Here is an 18878-nt window from a genome sequence, read left to right as displayed (position 1 = left end):
GAGAAGCTGATGTCTCCTCCCCATTGCTCCGATAGTAATTGGCATATGGAGCAGGAGACAGTAATGGGGGTACTGCAGGCGAACAGAGCGGCGCACAGGAATAATGGTAACTGCTGGGACATCTCTGGGCCCCGCTCTGTGTAGCCTTATACTTAGTCTGGACTCATATAAAGAAGTATTTAACACATAATACAGGAGGGGGGTGCCAGCAGCAGAATCGCATTGCCGGCACCCTGCCCCTGATAGGGAGCTGCGATCAGCGGCAGTTAACCCCTCAGGTGCCGCACCTGAGGGGTTAACTGCCACTGATCTGCCAGTACCCGCCTCCTGTATTAAGGGGTAATTATCATTGGTGGCGCAGTGCGTCCCCCCCCCCCTCAACCCCCCACCCCATCAAAATCATTGGCACAGTGCCCCCTCCTCCCACCCCCCAGTATTAAAATCATTGGTGGCAGCGGCCACAGGGTCCTCTCCCCTCCCCCTCATTGGTGGCAGTGGCCACAGGGTCCTCTCCCCCTCATTGATGGCAGTGGCAGCTTCTGATCGGAGCCCCAGCAGTGTAAGCCTGGGGCTCAGATCGGTTACCATGGCAGCCAGGACGCTACTGAAGCCCTGGCTGCCATGGTAACATCCCTGATGCTGTGTGCACAGAGAACAGGGCAGCAGGTACAGTGTGAGGTCCTATTCACTCTGATAGAGCTCTATCAGGGTGAATAGGACAAGGGATGAAAAAAATCCCAGGTTCTGGCCCCTAAGGGGGGAAATAGTTATTAAATAAGAAGTGTAAAAAAATTAATAAAAAGTCCAAACTATTAAAATATAAAAAAAATCTATGCGGTGAACGCCGGAACCGAAAAAATAAATAAAAACTGTGCGATTCACCATTTTTTTAAATGCGGAATGCACGTGGCTTTTTTGGTTTATTTTTTCACGTGGTATCGAATGGTATCGAGTATCGCAATACTTTTTTATGGTATCGAAACCGAATCAAAAATGTGGTATCGCAACAACTCTAATCCCCAGCATACTTACTAACTAACTAGCCGCCAGGGAGGTGCAGGAGAGCCCGGAAGTCAGTTCTCACTATTGACAGTGTAGAAGACAGAGAGAAGCAGTTTTGCTTAACATAGGGACACTTATATATACTGTATGTGTATAACTGTCTCTATACACTGTAGAACTGTTTATCCCTGTTTTCTATACATACCATCAATGGTGAACGCAGATTTTTATCTTCCCGTTGGCTAGTTAGTTATTTAGTGCGCACATCGGGGATATGCAGCACAGATACTGTCAGTGGATTGGCTGTCCACATCTTATCCTGGCTAGAGTTGCAGTGAGTTCCTGGTAAGTCAGGCTAGAGTGAAGACCTATTTGGTGTGTGCAGCAGCCAAGTAAGCTGAAAGAACTCTTCTCCAGGAAAACACCATTCCTTAGAGCAAAACCTGCCAGAAAAGCAAATTTGCTGAGGAGAAACCTCTAAGAGAAAGAAGCATTGAAATTATACAGCAGGTTGAGGACCAAAAAGGCTTGTTGAACTTGGACAGTAAAGGTAATACTTGCATACGGCTTTGGACTTTACTGCATGTGATTAGGGACTGGCTTTCCGTTTTGGGACTGCATCCCACAGTTGGGAACTGCAGAAATATAGAAAGGATGCCTGTGGTCATTTGGGAAGCTTGCATGGTATATCTAGAGAGAGACTTAGAGGGAAACATCATACTGCCTACCCCTAATACAGAGCCTTATAGAGAATTACTGCCTTGTGAAATACTTGAACACTATGTCCACTACTTATTTTGGACTTCAACCCTCTATTACCTATTTAGTAAAGAGAGATTTTATTCTAAGCAAGTGGGCCTGGTCACTGCCTCCACCATCTTCCAGCCCCTGCACCTGTCCTGCCTTGCACTCTGTCAACCTTCCACCATCAAGGGCACCCTAGCCACTACCAGGCAGGAGCCCCAAGCCCAGGAATTTCCCTGAGGTGAACAAATTGTGTGCCCCTCCATCCACTGCAGCAGCACCCTAGCAGACAGCCAGAGAGGCATTAGCCACTGTGGACTATTGCCCCTCTTATTGCCACCACAGTCACTTTTATTCTCTCCTTTACCCTCCAGCGCACCTCCTTACTGTGGGCTTTGCCTATTGCACTTCCCCAGACATTAAAAAAACATATTTTTCAAATAACAGTTACACTTATCCTGGACAACCTTTTTTGTGCTTAGTAATTGGTGTGCGTGAACAACCATTATTTTTCATTTTGATATATGATTTTAAAAAATGTGACATTTCATTCTTACATTTCAGTAAAGTGATTTGATCTATAATTTTAAAGCACACTCTCCAGGATTTACATATTGATGACCTATACTCAGGATACATTATTTAATATGAGATGGGCTGGGGTCTGAATCTTGCACCCCCGCTGATCATCTGAATGAAGAGGCCAAAGCTCTCCATGAGAGCTTGGGCCTCTTCCTAGGCCATGTAATGTCACGGTCATTGTTCACATGGCCTAGGCGCAGCTCAGCCCCATTCAAATAAACCAAGCACAGCCGCTATACAGTGGACGGTGCTGTGCATGGTAATCTCAAACAGCTGATCGGTGAATATGTCTCCCGCAAACCTCATATTGATGACCTATCCTAAGGATAGGTCATCAATATGTAAATCCTGGAGAATCCCTTTGAATGCTTATTAGTAACTTTTCCATCTGCAGCCTTTGAAAAAGCTAAAGATCAGTTGGGTTGTATTTTATTCACGTACAGGGAGTGCAGAATTATTAGGCAAGTTGTATTTTTGAGGATTAATTTTATTATTGAACAACAACCATGTTCTCAATGAACCCAAAAAACTCATTAATATCAAAGCTGAATATTTTTGGAAGTAGTTTTTAGTTTGTTTTTAGTTTTAGCTATTTTAGGGGGATATCTGTGTGTGCAGGTGACTATTACTGTGCATAATTATTAGGCAACTTAACAAAAAACAAATATATACCCATTTCAATTATTTATTTTTACCAGTGAAACCAATATAACATCTCAACATTCACAAATATACATTTCTGACATTTAAAAACAAAACAAAAACAAATCAGTGACCAATATAGCCACCTTTCTTTGCAAGGACACTCAAAAGCCTGCCATCCATGGATTCTGTCAGTGTTTTGATCTGTTCACCATCAACATTGCGTGCAGCAGCAACCACAGCCTCCCAGACACTGTTCAGAGAGGTGTACTGTTTTCCCTCCTTGTAAATCTCACATTTGATGATGGACCACATGTTCTCAATGGGGTTCAGATCAGGTGAACAAGGAGGCCATGTCATTAGATTTTCTTCTTTTATACCCTTTCTTGCCAGCCACGCTGTGGAGTACTTGGACGCGTGGAATGGAGCATTGTCCTGCATGAAAATCATGTTTTTCTTGAAGGATGCAGACTTCTTCCTGTACCACTGCTTGAAGAAGGTGTCTTCCAGAAACTGGCAGTAGGACTGGGAGTTGAGCTTGACTCCATCCTCAACCCGAAAAGGCCCCACAAGCTCATCTTTGATGATACCAGCCCAAACCAGTACTCCACCTCCACCTTGCTGGCGTCTGAGTCGGACTGGAGCTCTCTGCCCTTTACCAATCCAGCCACGGGCCCATCCATCTGGCCCATCAAGACTCACTCTCATTTCATCAGTCCATAAAACCTTAGAAAAATCAGTCTTGAGATATTTCTTGGCCCAGTCTTGACGTTTCAGCTTGTGTGTCTTGTTCAGTGGTGGTCGTCTTTCAGCCTTTCTTACCTTGGCCATGTCTCTGAGTATTGCACACATTGTGCTTTTGGGCACTCCAGTGATGTTGCAGCTCTGAAATATGGCCAAACTGGTGGGAAGTGGCATCTTGGCAGCTGCACGCTTGACTTTTCTCAGTTCATGGGCAGTTATTTTGCGCCTTGGTTTTTCCACACGCTCCTTGCGACCCTGTTGACTATTTTGAATGAAACGCTTGATTGTTCGATGATCACGCTTCAGAAGCTTTGCAATTTTAAGAGTGCTGCATCCCTCTGCAAGATATCTCACTATTTTTGACTTTTCTGAGCCTGTCAAGTCCTTCTTTTGACCCATTTTGCCAAAGGAAAGGAAGTTGCCTAATAATTATGCACACCTAATATAGGGTGTTGATGTCATTAGACCACACCCCTTCTCATTACAGAGATGCACATCACCTAATATGCTTAATTGGTAGTAGGCTTTCGAGCCTATACAGCTTGGAGTAAGACAACATGCATAAAGAGGATGATGTGGTCAAAATACTCATTTGCCTAATAATTCTGCACGCAGTGTATTCATGGTGAATAAGTAATACAGTGACAGAGTGATGGACATGTTTATTTATTCTCTCTGTAAATATACGGATATCTTCATTTCTTTTCTGTAGATTGGATTCTACAATGCCGTAGCTGTTCCTTGCTACACAACATTATCACAGATTTTTCCTACCACAAGACCACTTCTTAATGCATGCAGGTAACCATACTTTTATAGTGACTTATGTTGCCATTACATGCCAAATGTGAACATTATATTAAAATAACCAGCGGAAAACCTGTTGCATTTAGAATTATTTTGTGATTTGCCATTTGACATAGAAGCACTCCTTTTCTAAGGCACTTATTTGCAGGTATTATAAAAAAAAATTATGTAATTCTCTTTGAGAATGTCACCTTACTATGAATTATGTTGTATCATTACAAAATGACTTATCATTTAAAACCGTTTCTTTTGCTATATAAACATTTTTTTCTAACATTCATGGATAGTTTTTGTTATTTTTTTGTTGCATAGATTGGGTAAGTAAACTAGCTATCATTCACACCTAGCAGATTTGTTGCAGAAAATTCTCCAACTTTTTCACTGTTTTTCAGAGATGATCACTGACACCCTGACTTTCCTCTATCTCGCCGGCACACTCACTAACCTGCTGCCAAGGTGCACCCCGGAGATAGAGGAGAGCTGTGCTGTCTGCAGTCAACGTTGACAGTCATTGTAAAAGGCTGGGAGAAGCAGTTTAACAGTACACAGGGACTAATGTGATATATATATAAGCTCGAAGCTCGCAGGTCCTTAGTCTCCACATACACACAGTTTTACACCAGGTTTCCATAACAACCCAGCCATTTTTCTTCACTGCTGCAGGTCCGCTTTAAAGGGGCAGGGCGCTGTGGATTACATTGCTAAGGGAGCAAAGTGCTGTGGAGGTCACAGTTAAGGGGGAAGGCTGCTGTGGAGGTCATAGTTAAGGGGACTGTCCGCTATGGAGGTCAGTGTTAAGGTGCAGAGTGCTGTAGAGGTCACTGTTAAGGGGGCGGGTTATTGTGGAAATCACTGTTATGGAGATTAGGTACTGTGGAGGTCACTGTTAAAGGGGTGGACACTGTGGAAGTCACTGTTAAGGGGGCAGGGCACTGTGGAGGTCACTGTTAAGGGGGCGGGATGCTGTGGAGGTCACTGTTAAAGGGGCAGGCACTGTAAAGGTTACTGTTAGGGGGGCAGGGGACTGTAGCGGTCCCTAATAAACGTGCATCTGCTGTGGAGGTTACTGTTAAAGGGGAGGGCGCTGTGGATGTTACTGTTAAGGGGGCAGACCGCTGTGGAGGTCACTGTCAAGGGAGCGGGGTACTGTGGAGGTCACTGTTAAGGGAGCGGGGTACTGTGGAGGTCACTGTTCAGGGAGCGGGGTATTGTGGAAGTCACTGTTAAGGGAGCGGGGTACTGTGGAAGTCACTGTTAAAGGAGCGGGGTACTGTGGAGGTCACTGTTAAAGGGGTGGGATGCTGTAGATGTCACTGTGATGGAGAACACTGTGGATATCTTTTAACCTCACACACAAACATTAAACGAAATGCATAAAATATACCCTTGCGGAGCCAGGTCATTCTGCTAGTCTTATAAGATTATATAATCTTATAATATAAAAATGAGTTTGTCTGGAAGTCTGTCTGTTCTTTATGCGCGACCAAACGACTGGACCGATCTTTAGCAAATCAAAATTTGGCACACAGGTCCATCACGTGTCCGGGAAGGTTTTAGACCAAGTCTCAGCTCTCTAGGACTTACCGTTCCTGAGATATTCCCCAAAAATGACCTGCATTAGCCAATAGAAGCCAGCAAGTCTTTCACTCATATCCCAACTGCCATACACACGGTCACATGTCCCTTATCAGCCAATAGAAGCTTTCAGGTCCTTCGTCTCCACATCAACACTGTTTCGCACCAGGTTTCCATAACAACCCAGCCATTGTTCTTTACTGCTGCAGGTCAGCTTTAAAGGGGCAGGGCGCTGTGGATGACACTGTTAAGGGAGCAGAGTGCTGTGGAGGTCACAGTTCAGGGTGCAGGTAGGGTGGCCATTCAGGCCATCCTCAAAAGACGGACTTAAAACCCCTGATCTGGTTAGGCCACACCCCCTACTTCTTTTAGCTGCGGGGGTGGGAGGGATGGTGACTTTCTCCCTGCAGCTCATGCTCAGACAGCACAGTGCTCCTGTCTTAGGGTGAACTGTTCAAAACGACACGCACCCAATCCGTCTAAACCACGCCCCCTCCCACTCAGCCGACAGGGATTGAAAAAATGTAAAAAAAATCTATTTCTGTCAGCTGCAGGGGTGGGAGTAAGGGTGACTTTCTTCCTGCAGCTCACGCTCAGACAGCACAGTGCCAGACGGAGGACAGGGAGTCTGAAAGCCGGACTGTCTGGCCTAAAACTGGACCTCTGCCCACCATAGGGGCAGACTGCTGTGGAGGTCACAGTTAAGGGGATGGTCCGCTATGGAGGTCAGTGTTAAGGGGCAGATTGCTGTAAAGTCCACTTTTAAGGGAGTGGGCCCCTGTGGAGGTCACTGTCAAGAGGGTGGTGTGCTGTGAAACTCACTGTTAAAAAGGAAGGCTGCTGTGAAGGTCAAAGTTAAGGGAATGGGCTTCTGTAAAGGTCCCATTTTAAGGAAGCGGGGCACTGTGGGGGGGTCAGTGTTAAGGGGTGAGGGGCTGTGGAGCTCACGGTTAAGGGGGCAGAGTACTGTAGAGTTCACTGTTATGGGGGATACTGTAGATATCTTTTATCGACACTCAGAAACATTAAATTAAATATACCCGTGCAGAGGGTCCTTCTGCTAGTATATATATAAAAATGAGTTTCTATCTGTCTATTCTTTATGCGCGACCAAACGACTGGACCAATCTGCACTAAATTTGGCAAAAAGGTTTTAGATTGGGTCTCAGCTATCTAGGATGTACCCTTCCTGAGATATTCCCCAAAAATGTAAATATGGTACCATCACATGACCTGCATTAGCCAATAGAACCCTGCAGGTCTTTCACTCATATCCCAACTGCCATACACACGGTCACATGTCCTTATCAGCCAATAGAAGCCCGCAGGTCCTTCGTCTCCACATTGACACTGTTTTGCACCGGGTTTCCATAACAATCCAGCCATTTTTCTTCACTGCTGCAGGTCAGCTTTAACCTGTTTAGGACATAGGGTGTACCGGTACGCCCTGATGTCCCGATCTTAAGGACACCGGACGTACCGGTACGTCCTATGCATTTCCGATCACTGGCGGACGGTGATTGGAACAAGGTGCCTGCTCAAATCAATTCAGACCTGCGGTTTGCGGCTTTTACCTGATTCGGCAGGCGGCGGTACCATCGGGTCCCCATGGGGCTGTAGGGGGGACCCGATGGCATGGAAGGCAGCGCGATGCCTTCCTGAGGCATCTGCGCTGCCTTCCGGTGACGAGCCTGTGAGATCCAGCCCCCTGGATCTCACAGGCCGGAAGCTGTATGAGTAATACTCACTGTATTACTCATACAGCCAATGCATTCCAATACAGAAGTATTGAAATGCATTGTAAAGGATTAGACCCCCAAAAGTTGAAGTCCCAAAGTCGGACAAAAAATAAATAAAAACAAAGTTGAAAAAATAAAGTTTTCCCCCCAAAAAATTAAAAGTTTTCCCAAGTAAAGTTAAAAAAAAATTGGTAAAAAATAGGGAAAAAAAAAAAAGTTTACATATTAGGTATCACCGAGTCCGTATCAACCAGCTCTATAAACATATCACATGACCTAACCCCTCAGATGAACAGCGTAAAAAATAAAAACTGTGCTAAATAAACAATTTTACATCACAAAAAGTGTAATAGCAAGCGTTCAAAAAGTCATATGCACCCCAAAATAGTGCCAATCAAACCGTCATCTCATCCCTCAAAAAATGAGATCCTACCTAAGATAATCACCCAAAAACTGAAAAAAGTATGGCTCTCAGAATATGGAGACACTAAAACATAATTTTTATATTTTTTTTTTAAATGATGATATTGTGTAAAACTTACATAAATAAAATAAAAAGTATACATATTAGGTATCGCCGCGTCTGTAATAACTTGCTCTATAAAAATATCACATGACCTAACCCCTCAGGTATATACCGTAAAAAAAAAAAAACGGTGTAAAAAAAGCCATTTTTTTTGTCACCTTACATCACAAAAAGTGTAATAGCAAGCAATCAAATAGTCATACACACCCCAAAATAGTGCCAATCAAACAGTCATCTCATCCCGCAAAAATCATACCCTACCCAAGATAATCGCCCAAAAACTGAAAAAACTATGGCTCTCAGACTATGGAAACACTAAGGCCCCTTTCACACAGGCGAGTTTTCTGCGCGGGTGCAATGCGTGAGGTGAACGCATTGCACCCGCACTGAATCCGGACCCATTCATTTCTATGGGGCTGTGCACATGAGCGGTGATTTTCACGCATCACTTGTGCGTTGTGTGAAAATCGCAGCATGCTCCTCTTTGTGCGTTTTCCACGCAATGCAGGCCCTATAGAAGTGAATGGGACTGCGTGAAAATCGCAAGCATCCACAAGCAAGTGCGGATGCGGTGCGATTTTCACGCACGGTTGCTAGGATACGATCGGGATGGAGACCCGATCATTATTATTTTCCCTTATTACATGGTTATAAGGGGAATTAATAGCATTCTTAATACAGAATGCATTGTACAATAGGGCTGGAGGGGTTAAAAAAAATATATATATAATTTAACTCACCTTAATCCACTTGTTCGCGCAGCCCGGCTTCTCTGTCTTCTTTCTTCAGGACCTGGGTAAAGGACCTGTGATGACGTCACTGCACTCATCACATGGCCCGTCACATGATCCATCACCATTTTTCCCACGCGCCTGCAAAACGCATTCCAATGTTTTGCACTCGCGCGAAAAAAAATTGCATTTTCCCGCAATGCACCCGCATCTTATCCGGGCAAAAAACATGACACCCGTGTGAAAGATGCCTAAAACATGTTTTTCTTTGTTTCAAAAAAGAAATCATTGTGTAAAACTTACATAAATAAATAAAAAGTATACATATTAGGCATCGCCGCGTCCGTGACAACCTGGTCTATAAAAATACCACATGATCTAACCTGTCAGATGAATGTTGTAAATAACAAAAAATAAAAACGGTGCCAAAACAGCTATTTCTTGTTACCTTGCCTCACAAAAAGTGTAATATAGAGCAACCAAAAATCATATGTACCCTAAAATAGTACCAACAAAACTGCCACCCTATCCTGTAGTTTCTAAAATGGGGTCACTTTTTGGGAGTTTCTACTCTAGGGGTGCATCAGGGGGGCTTCAAATGGGACATGGTGTAAAAAAAAAACAGTCCAGCAAAATCTGCCTTCCACAAACCGTATGGCATTCATTTCCTTCTGCGCCCTGCTGTGTGCCCCTACAGCGGTTTACGACCACATATGGGGTGTTTCTGTAAACTACAGAATCAGAGCCATTAATATTGAGTTTGGTTTGGCTGTTAACCCTTGCTTTATAACTGGAAAAAAAAATATTAAATTGGAAAATCTGCCAAAAAAGTGAAATTTTGAAATTGTATCTCTATTTTCCATTAATTCTTGTGGAACACCTAAAGGGTTAACAAAGTTTATAAAATAACTTTTGAATACCTTGAGGGGTGTAGTTTCTAGAATGGGGTCACTTTTGGGTGCTTTCTATTATGTAAGCCTCACAAAGTGACTTCAAATCTGAACTGGTCCTTTGAAAATTTCTGGAAAATTTAAAGATTTGCTTCTAAACTTCTTAGCCTTGTAACATCCCCCAAAAATAAAATGTCATTCCCAAAATGATCCAAACATGAAGTAGACATATGGGGAATGTAAAGTAATAACTATTTTTGTAGGTATTACTATGTATTATAGAAGTTGAGAAATTGAAACTTGGAAATTTGCAAATTTTTCAAAATATTTGGCAAATTTGGTATTTTTTTATAAATAAAAATGAATTTTTTTTTACTCCATTTTACCAGTGTCATGAAGTACAATATGTGACGAAAAAACAATCTCAGAATGGCCTGGATAAGTCAAAGCGTTTTAAAGTTAGCACCACATAAAGTGACACTGGTCAGATTTGCAAAAAATGGCCTGGTCCTTAAGGTGAAATATGGCTGTGTCCTAAAGGAGTTAAAGGGGCAGGGCGCTGTGGATGACACTGTTAAGGGAGAGGAGTGCTGTGGAGGTCACAGTTAAGGGGACGGTTTGCTATGGAGGTCAGTGTTAAAGGGAATCTGTCACCTATTTTGACCCTATTAAACCGTTAAAATAGCAATGTGCAATAAAGAACCTTCTTACCTACATGTGTCTTCTTTCTTTTATTCAACTTTTCATTCTTATAAAAAAGCGTATTTTCTGATATGTAAATGAGGTTCCAAGGTGCCCAGAGGGGCGTTATTACTTTGCTCTAGTGCGCAGTAACGCCCCTCTTTAGTGCCCAGCTGGCCTACCTTCCAAGCCCAGCACGCCTCCTCATAAATAAATGTCCTCCCACATACTGGCCGAACGGCGCCGCCCCCTCCCCACCACGTCATTTAATTTATTCACTGCATCGGTCGTTCCTTCCTCCTCTCTTGGCCTACGGCGCCGCCCCCTCCCATTACGTCACATGTATTCATAGCACCGGCCTTCCCTTCCTCCTCTCCTGTCTCAGAGGCAACAGCGCTCGGATTATGTCACTGGGCTCGGCGCATGCCCAGTGACAATATTGAGGCTGTTGCCCTCTGGAACAGGAGAATCGTGCAGGCGCAGGCACTCACCGATACTGCGCCTGCGCGGGATTTCTGAGGAGAGGAGGAAGGGAGGGCCGGTGCTATGAATACATGTGACGTAATGGGAGGGGGCGGCGCCGTAGGCTAAGATTGGAGGAAGCACGATGGTCCAATGAATAAATTAAATGATGTGGTGGGGAGGGGGCGGCGCCGTTCGGCCAGTATGTGGGAGGACATTTATTTATGAGGAGGCGTGCTGGGCTTGGAAGAAAGGCCGGCTGGGCACTAAAGAGGGGCGTTACTGGGCACCAGAGCCGAGTAATAACGCCCCTCTGGCCACCTTGGAACCTCATTTACATATCAGAAAAATCGCTTTTTTATAAGAATGAAAAGTTGAATAAAAGAAAGAAGACACATGCAGGAAAGAAGGTACTTTATTGCACATTGCTATGTTAACGGTTTAATAGGGTCAAAATAGGTGACAGATTCCCCTTAAGGGGCAGACTGCTGTGAAGGTCCCAGTTAAGGGGATAGGTTATTGTGGAAATCACTGTTAAGGAGATGGGGGTACTATAAATGGGCAGTGTGGCGAAAATAACCTCGCCACTGGGTTTTGGAGGGGCCTGTTTGCCAGCCTCTTGCCTCAGGATTATGGCCCATACTAACTTTAAAGGAGAAGACAGACCGGCCGCACAGCTTAAATCTGTAGAACTATTTTGGGCAGGAAAGCCATGCTTGCGGTCGGCCAAATGTGACTTCCATGGAATTCGGGAACCCCTGCTCGGATCTGGGTGATTTTTGGATATGTTGTTCACCCAGATCAGAGCTATCCATGGATGTATACATTTTGGGGATATGTGGGGATTTGAGGTGTGTGACAGAACGATCTGTCTTTGGAATTGTATTGTATGTTATGTGAGGGTACCCAGATAGCTAATTTTATTGTATTCGTGTAGTCTGAGTGCCATTCACCTAATAATATGCACTCAGACTTGAGCTATCTGGGGATATGTTAAATGTCTGTGTTTACTGTAAGGGTTGTGACATTGTATGTTTAACCACCTCCGGACCGCCTAACGCAGGATCGCGTTCCGGAGGTGGCAGCGCTGCGCACAGTCACGCATATACGCGTCATCTCGCGAGACGCGAGATTTCCTGTGAACGCGCGCACACAGGCGCGCGCGCTCACAGGAACGGAAGGTAAGAGAGTTGATCTCCAGCCTGCCAGTGGCGATCGTTCGCTGGCAGGCTGGAGATGTGTTTTTTTTAACCCCTAACAGGTATATTAGACGCTGTTTTGATAACAGCGTCTAATATACCTGCTACCTGGTCCTCTGGTGGTCCCCTTTGTTTGGATCGACCACCAGAGGACACAGGTAGCTCAGTAAAGTAGCACCAAGCACCACTACACTACACTACACCCCCCCCCCCCATCACTTATTAACCCCTTATTAGCCCCTGATCACCCCTAATCACCCCTGATCACCCCATATAGACTCCCTGATCACCCCCCTGTCATTGATTACCCCCCTGTCATTGATCAACCCCCTGTAAAGCTCCATTCAGACGTCCGCATGATTTTTACGGATCCACTGATAGATGGATCGGATCCGCAAAACGCATCCGGACGTCTGAATGAAGCCTTACAGGGGCATGATCAATGACTGTGGTGATCACCCCATATAGACTCCCTGATCACCCCCCTGTCATTGATTACCCCCCTGTCATTGATTACCCCCCTGTCATTGATTACCCCCCTGTAAAGCTCCATTCAGATGTCCGCATGATTTTTACGGATGCACTGATACATGGATCGGATCCGCAAAACGCATCCGGTCGTCTGAATGAAGCCTTACAGGGGCATGATCAATGACTGTGGTGATCACCCCCCTGTCATTGATTACCCCCCTGTAAAGCTCCATTCAGATGTCCGCATGATTTTTACGGATGCACTGATAGATGGATCGGATCCGCAAAACGCATCCGGACGTCTGAATGAAGCCTTACAGGGGCATGATCAATGACTGTGGTGATCACCCCATATAGACTCCCTGATCACCCCCCTGTCATTGATTACCCCCCTGTCATTGATTACCCCCCTGTAAAGCTCCATTCAGATGTCCGCATGATTTTTACGGATGCACTGATAGATGGATCCGATCCGCAAAACGCATCCGGACGTCTGAATGAAGCCTTACAGGGGCATGATCAATGACTGTGGTGATCACCCCATATAGACTCCCTGATCACCCCCCTGTAAAGCTCCATTCAGATGTCCGCATGATTTTTACGGATGCACTGATACATGGATCGGATCCGCAAAACGCATCCGGTCGTCTGAATGAAGCCTTACAGGGGCATGATCAATGACTGTGGTGATCACCCCCCTGTCATTGATTACCCCCCTGTAAAGCTCCATTCAGATGTCCGCATGATTTTTACGGATGCACTGATAGATGGATCCGATCCGCAAAACGCATCCGGACGTCTGAATGAAGCCTTACAGGGGCATGATCAATGACTGTGGTGATCACCCCATATAGACTCCCTGATCACCCCCCTGTCATTGATCACCCCCCTGTCATTGATTACCCCCCTGTAAAGCTCCATTCAGATGTCCGCATGATTTTTACGGATGCACTGATAGATGGATCGGATCCGCAAAACGCATCCGGACGTCTGAATGAAGCCTTACAGGGGCATGATCAATGACTGTGGTGATCACCCCATATAGACTCCCTGATCACCCCCCTGTCATTGATCACCCCCCTGTCATTGATTACCCCCCTGTAAAGCTCCATTCAGATGTCCGCATGATTTTTACGGATGCACTGATAGATGGATCGGATCCGCAAAACGCATCCGGACGTCTGAATGAAGCCTTACACGGGCGTGATCAATGACTGTGGTTATCACCCCATATAGACTCCCTGATCACCCCCCTGTCATTGATCACCCCCCTGTCATTGATCACCCCCCTGTCATTGATCACCCCCCTGTCATTTATCACCCCCCTGTCATTTAGCACCCCTCTGTAAGGCTCCATTCAGATATTTTTTTGGCCCAAGTTAGCAGAATTTTTTTTTTTTTTTCTTACAAAGTCTCATATTCCACTAACTTGTGTCAAAAAATAAAATCTCACATGAACTCACCATACCCCTCACGGAATCCAAATGCGTAAAATTTTTTAGACATTTATATTCCAGACTTCTTCTCACGCTTTAGGGCCCCTAGAATGCCAGGGCAGTATAAATACCCCACATGTGACCCCATTTCGGAAAGAAGACACCCCCAGGTATTCCGTGAGGGGCATATTGAGTCCATGAAAGATTGAAATTTTTGTCCCAAGTTAGCGGAACGGGAGACTTTGTGAGAAAAAAATTAAAAATATCAATTTCCGCTAACTTGTGCCAAAAAAAAAAAATTTCTATGAACTCGCCATGCCCCTCATTGAATACCTTGGGGTGTCTTCTTTCCAAAATGGGGTCACATGTGGGGTATTTATACTGCCCTGGCATTCTAGGGGCCCCAAAGCGTGAGAAGAAGTCTGGTATCCAAATGTCTAAAAATGCCCTCCTAAAAGGAATTTGGGCACCTTTGCGCATCTAGGCTGCAAAAAAGTGTCACACATCTGGTATCGCCGTACTCAGGAGAAGTTGGGGAATGTGTTTTGGGGTGTCATTTTACATATACCCATGCTGGGTGAGAGAAATATCTTGGTCAAATGCCAACTTTGTATAAAAAAATGGGAAAAGTTGTCTTTTGCCAAGATATTTCTCTCACCCAGCATGGGTATATGTAAAATGACACCCCAAAACACATTCCCCAACTTCTCCTGAATACGGCGATACCACATGTGTGACACTTTTTTGCAGCCTAGGTGGGCAAAGGGGCCCATATTCCAAAGAGCACCTTTAGGATTTCACAGGTCATTTACCTACTTACCACACATTAGGGCCCCTGGAAAATGCCAGGGCAGTATAACTACCCCACAAGTGACCCCATTTTGGAAAGAAGACACCCCAAGGTATTCCGTGAGGGGCATGGCGAGTTCCTAGAATTTTTTATTTTTTGTCACAAGTTAGTGGAAAATGCTTATTTTTTTTTTTTTTTTTTTTTTTCATACAAAGTCTCATATTCCACTAACTTGTGACAAAAAATAAAAACTTCCATGAACTCACTTTGCCCATCAGCGAATACCTTGGGGTCTCTTCTTTCCAAAATGGGGTCACTTGTGGGGTAGTTATACTGCCCTGGCATTCTAGGGGCCCAAATGTGTGGTAAGGAGTTTGAAATCAAATTCTGTAAAAAATGACCTGTGAAATCCGAAAGGTGCTCTTTTGAATATGGGCCCCTTTGCCCACCTCGGCTGCAAAAAAGTGTCACACATCTGGTATCTCCGTAATCGGGAGAAGTTGGGGAATGTGTTTTGGGGTGTCATTTTACATATACCCATGCTGGGTGAGAGAAATATCTTGGCAAAAGACAACTTTTCCCATTTTTTTATACAAAGTTGGCATTTGACCAAGATATTTATCTCACCCAGCATGGGTATATGTAAAAAGACACCCCAAAACACATTCCTCAACTTCTCCTGAATACAGAGATACCAGATGTGTGACACTTTTTTGCAGCCTAGGTGGGCAAAGGGGCCCACATTCCAAAGAGCACCTTTCGGATTTCACAGGTCATTTACCTACTTACCACACATTTGGGCCCCTAGAATGCCAGGGCAGTATAACTACCCCACAAGTGACCCCATTTTGGAAAGAAGAGACCCCAAGGTATTCGCTGATGGGCATAGTGAGTTCATGGAAGTTTTTATTTTTTGTCACAAGTTTGTGGAATATGAGACTTTGTATGAAAAAAAAAAAAAAAAAAAAAATCATCATTTTCCACTAACTTGTGACAAAAAATAAAAAATTCTAGGAACTCGCCATGCCCCTCACGGAATACCTTGGGGTGTCTTCTTTCCAAAATGGGGTCACTTGTGGGGTAGTTATACTGCCCTGGTATTCTAGGGGCCCAAATGTGTGGTAAGGAGTTTGAAATCAAATTCAGGAAAAAATGAGGAGTGAAATCCGAAAGGTGCTCTTTGGAATATGGGCCCCTTTGCCCACCTAGGCTGCAAAAAAGTGTCACACATCTGGTATCCCCGTACTCAGGAGAAGTTGAGGAATGTGTTTTGGGGTGTCTTTTTACATATACCCATGCTGGGTGAGATAAATATCTTGGTCAAATGACAACTTTGTATAAAAAAATGGGAAAAGTTGTCTTTTGCCAAGATATTTCTCTCACCCAGCATGGGTATATATAAAATGACACCCCAAAACACATTCCCCACCTTCTCCTGAGTACGGAGATACCAGATGTGTGACACTTTTTTGCAGCCTAGGTGGGCAAAGGGGCCCATATTCCAAAGAGCACCTTTCGGATTTCACAGGTCATTTTTTACAGAATTTGATTTCAAACTCCTTACCACACATTTGGGCCCCTAGAATGCCAGGGCAGTATAACTACCCCACAAGTGACCCCATTTTGGAAAGAAGAGACCCCAAGGTATTCGCTGATGGGCATAGTGAGTTCATAGAAGTTTTTATTTTTTGTCACAAGTTAGTGGAATATGAGACTTTGTAAGGAAAAAAAAAAAAAAAAAAAAAATCATCATTTTCCGCTAACTTGTGACAAAAAATAAAAAGTTCTATGAACTCACTATGCCCATCAGCGAATACCTTAGGGTGTGTACTTTCAGAAATGGGGTCATTTGTGGGGTGTTTGTACTGTCTGGGCATTGTAGAACCTCAGGAAACATGACAGGTGCTCAGAAAGTCAGAGCTGCTTCAAAAAGCGGAAATTCACATTTTTGTACCATAGTTTGTAAACGCTATAACTTTTACCCAAACCATTTTTTTTTTACCCAAACATTTTTTTTTTATCAAAGACATGTAGAACTATAAATTTAGAGCAAAATTTCTATATGGATGTCGTTTTTTTTGCAAAATTTTACAACTGAAAGTGAAAAATGTCATTTTTTTGCAAGAAAATCGTTAAATTTCGATTAATAACAAAAAAAGTAAAAATGTCAGCAGCAATGAAATACCACCAAATGAAAGCTCTATTAGTGAGAAGAAAAGGAGGTAAAATTCATTTGGGTGGTAAGTTGCATGACCGAGCAATAAACGGTGAAAGTAGTGTAGGTCAGAAGTGTAAAAAGTGGCCTGGTCTTTCAGGGTGTTTAAGCACTGGGGGCTGAGGTGGTTAAATGGTGATTTCTGTCCTGTTGTCCCCACATGTGTATTGGCGATTTCCCTTTGTCCTGAGAGATAATTGAATTACTCCTCGGGTGTCTCCAGGGCAGAGAGGAGGAAACCATGATGCATTGTGGGGATGTATTGTGTCTGTGTATCCTGAATTGCTGCATATCTGTCCTGTGTCACAGTCTTCCATCGGGTCCCCTAGGGGAGTGTCCACCAGATGGGGACCTGCATAAATACGGGCGGGTAGCCCTCAATAAAGAGTTCCTGTTTTACACTCAACATAGAGCCTCGTCTCATGTGTGTGGGGATTGCTATATGTGTATACTCCCCTGGCTATTACTCCTAGCTCTTGTAAGAGCTGTTCTTGTTCCTGGTTCCTGTGGTGGTATCGGTGTCAAGCGGAGTGCTTGGAGTCCTCGGGAGGCACTGGGAGCATTTATCAACGGAGGTACCCGGTCGGGGTGCCAGGAGATCCGTTACAGGCAGGCACTGTGGAGTTTACTGTTAAGGGGCAGGGGACTGTGAAGGTCACTCATAAAGGGGCAGTCGCTGTGGGGATCACTGTTAAGGCAGCGGGGTTACTGTTAAGGGAGTGAGGTACTGTGGCAGTCACTGTTAAAGGGGCTGGTGCTATGGAGGTCTCTGTTAAGGGGGCAGGGAACGGTGGAGGTCAAAGTTAAGGGGACGGTCCGCTATGGAGGTCACTGTTAAGAGGCAGGGTGCTGTAGAGGTCACTGTTAAGAGGGTTGGGTGTTGTGGAGGTCACATTTTAAGGAAACAGAGCTCTGTGGAGGTCACTGTTAAGGGGATGGGTTATTGTGGAAATCACTGTTAAGGAGACTGGTACTCTGGAGGTCACTGTTAAAGGGGCAGCCGCTATGCAGGTCACCGTTAAAGGGGTGGGGACTGTGAATGTTACTGTTAAGGGGGCAGGGGACTGTGGAGGTCACTGTTAAGCTTACAGGGTATTGTGGAAGTCACTGTTAAAGGGGCAGGATGCTGTAGATGTCACTGTGATGGAGAACGCTGTGGATATCTTTTAACCTCACACGCAAACATTAAATGAAATAGCTATTAGGAGAAACAGAGAGGAACCCGCGCTGACTAAGTATCCATTTAAAACAACGAAGTGTATCAGAGAGAAAGGCCTTTTGTGGGGTGAGAATATAAACTGGCCTATTTGGCATACACTACAGTAATATCGATGTTTAAATGGGTTCCAAACCTGTGAATCGTTAGAGTTAAACAAAAATATATATGATATGTATAGAAAGAAGTCAGCAGTTACTTACTGATTGGCGAGCTTGAAGATGGATGTGTTTACTGCTGCTGGATTAATTCCCCGCTTTATCCGGTGAGGTTATTGCGGCTATTTACTTTAAGTGTCAGCGTCTCTCCTGGTCCTATGATCTGCTTTCCTCGTGGTACGCGCGTAACCCCGGCCGGTAGTTCGCGCGCGCACTTGGAAGCAATGCTTGGTTGTTGTCCTGGAAACCTAACGTGTGACGTCACACA

The 18878-nt window shown here is 44.5% G+C and overlaps 1 protein-coding gene across 3 annotated transcripts in view; it reads left to right on the top strand.

The window, feature by feature from the left end:
- Window positions 1-18878, top strand: part of PDE10A (phosphodiesterase 10A) — a 384127-nt gene that overhangs the window by 363096 nt on the left and 2153 nt on the right. For all 3 annotated transcript variants that reach the window (XM_040429292.1, XM_040429293.1, XM_040429294.1), the window contains exon 21: window positions 4427-4515. In XM_040429292.1, the coding sequence (XP_040285226.1) occupies window positions 4427-4515 (89 nt within the window). The remainder of the gene's footprint in view (window positions 1-4426; window positions 4516-18878) is intronic.

This window comes from Bufo bufo, chromosome 4, assembly GCF_905171765.1.
Source record: "Bufo bufo chromosome 4, aBufBuf1.1, whole genome shotgun sequence".
Taxonomy (NCBI): Eukaryota; Metazoa; Chordata; class Amphibia; order Anura; family Bufonidae; genus Bufo; species Bufo bufo.
The sequence above is the reverse complement of the archived record's forward strand: the minus strand, read 5'-3'. Positions and strand labels throughout refer to the sequence as shown.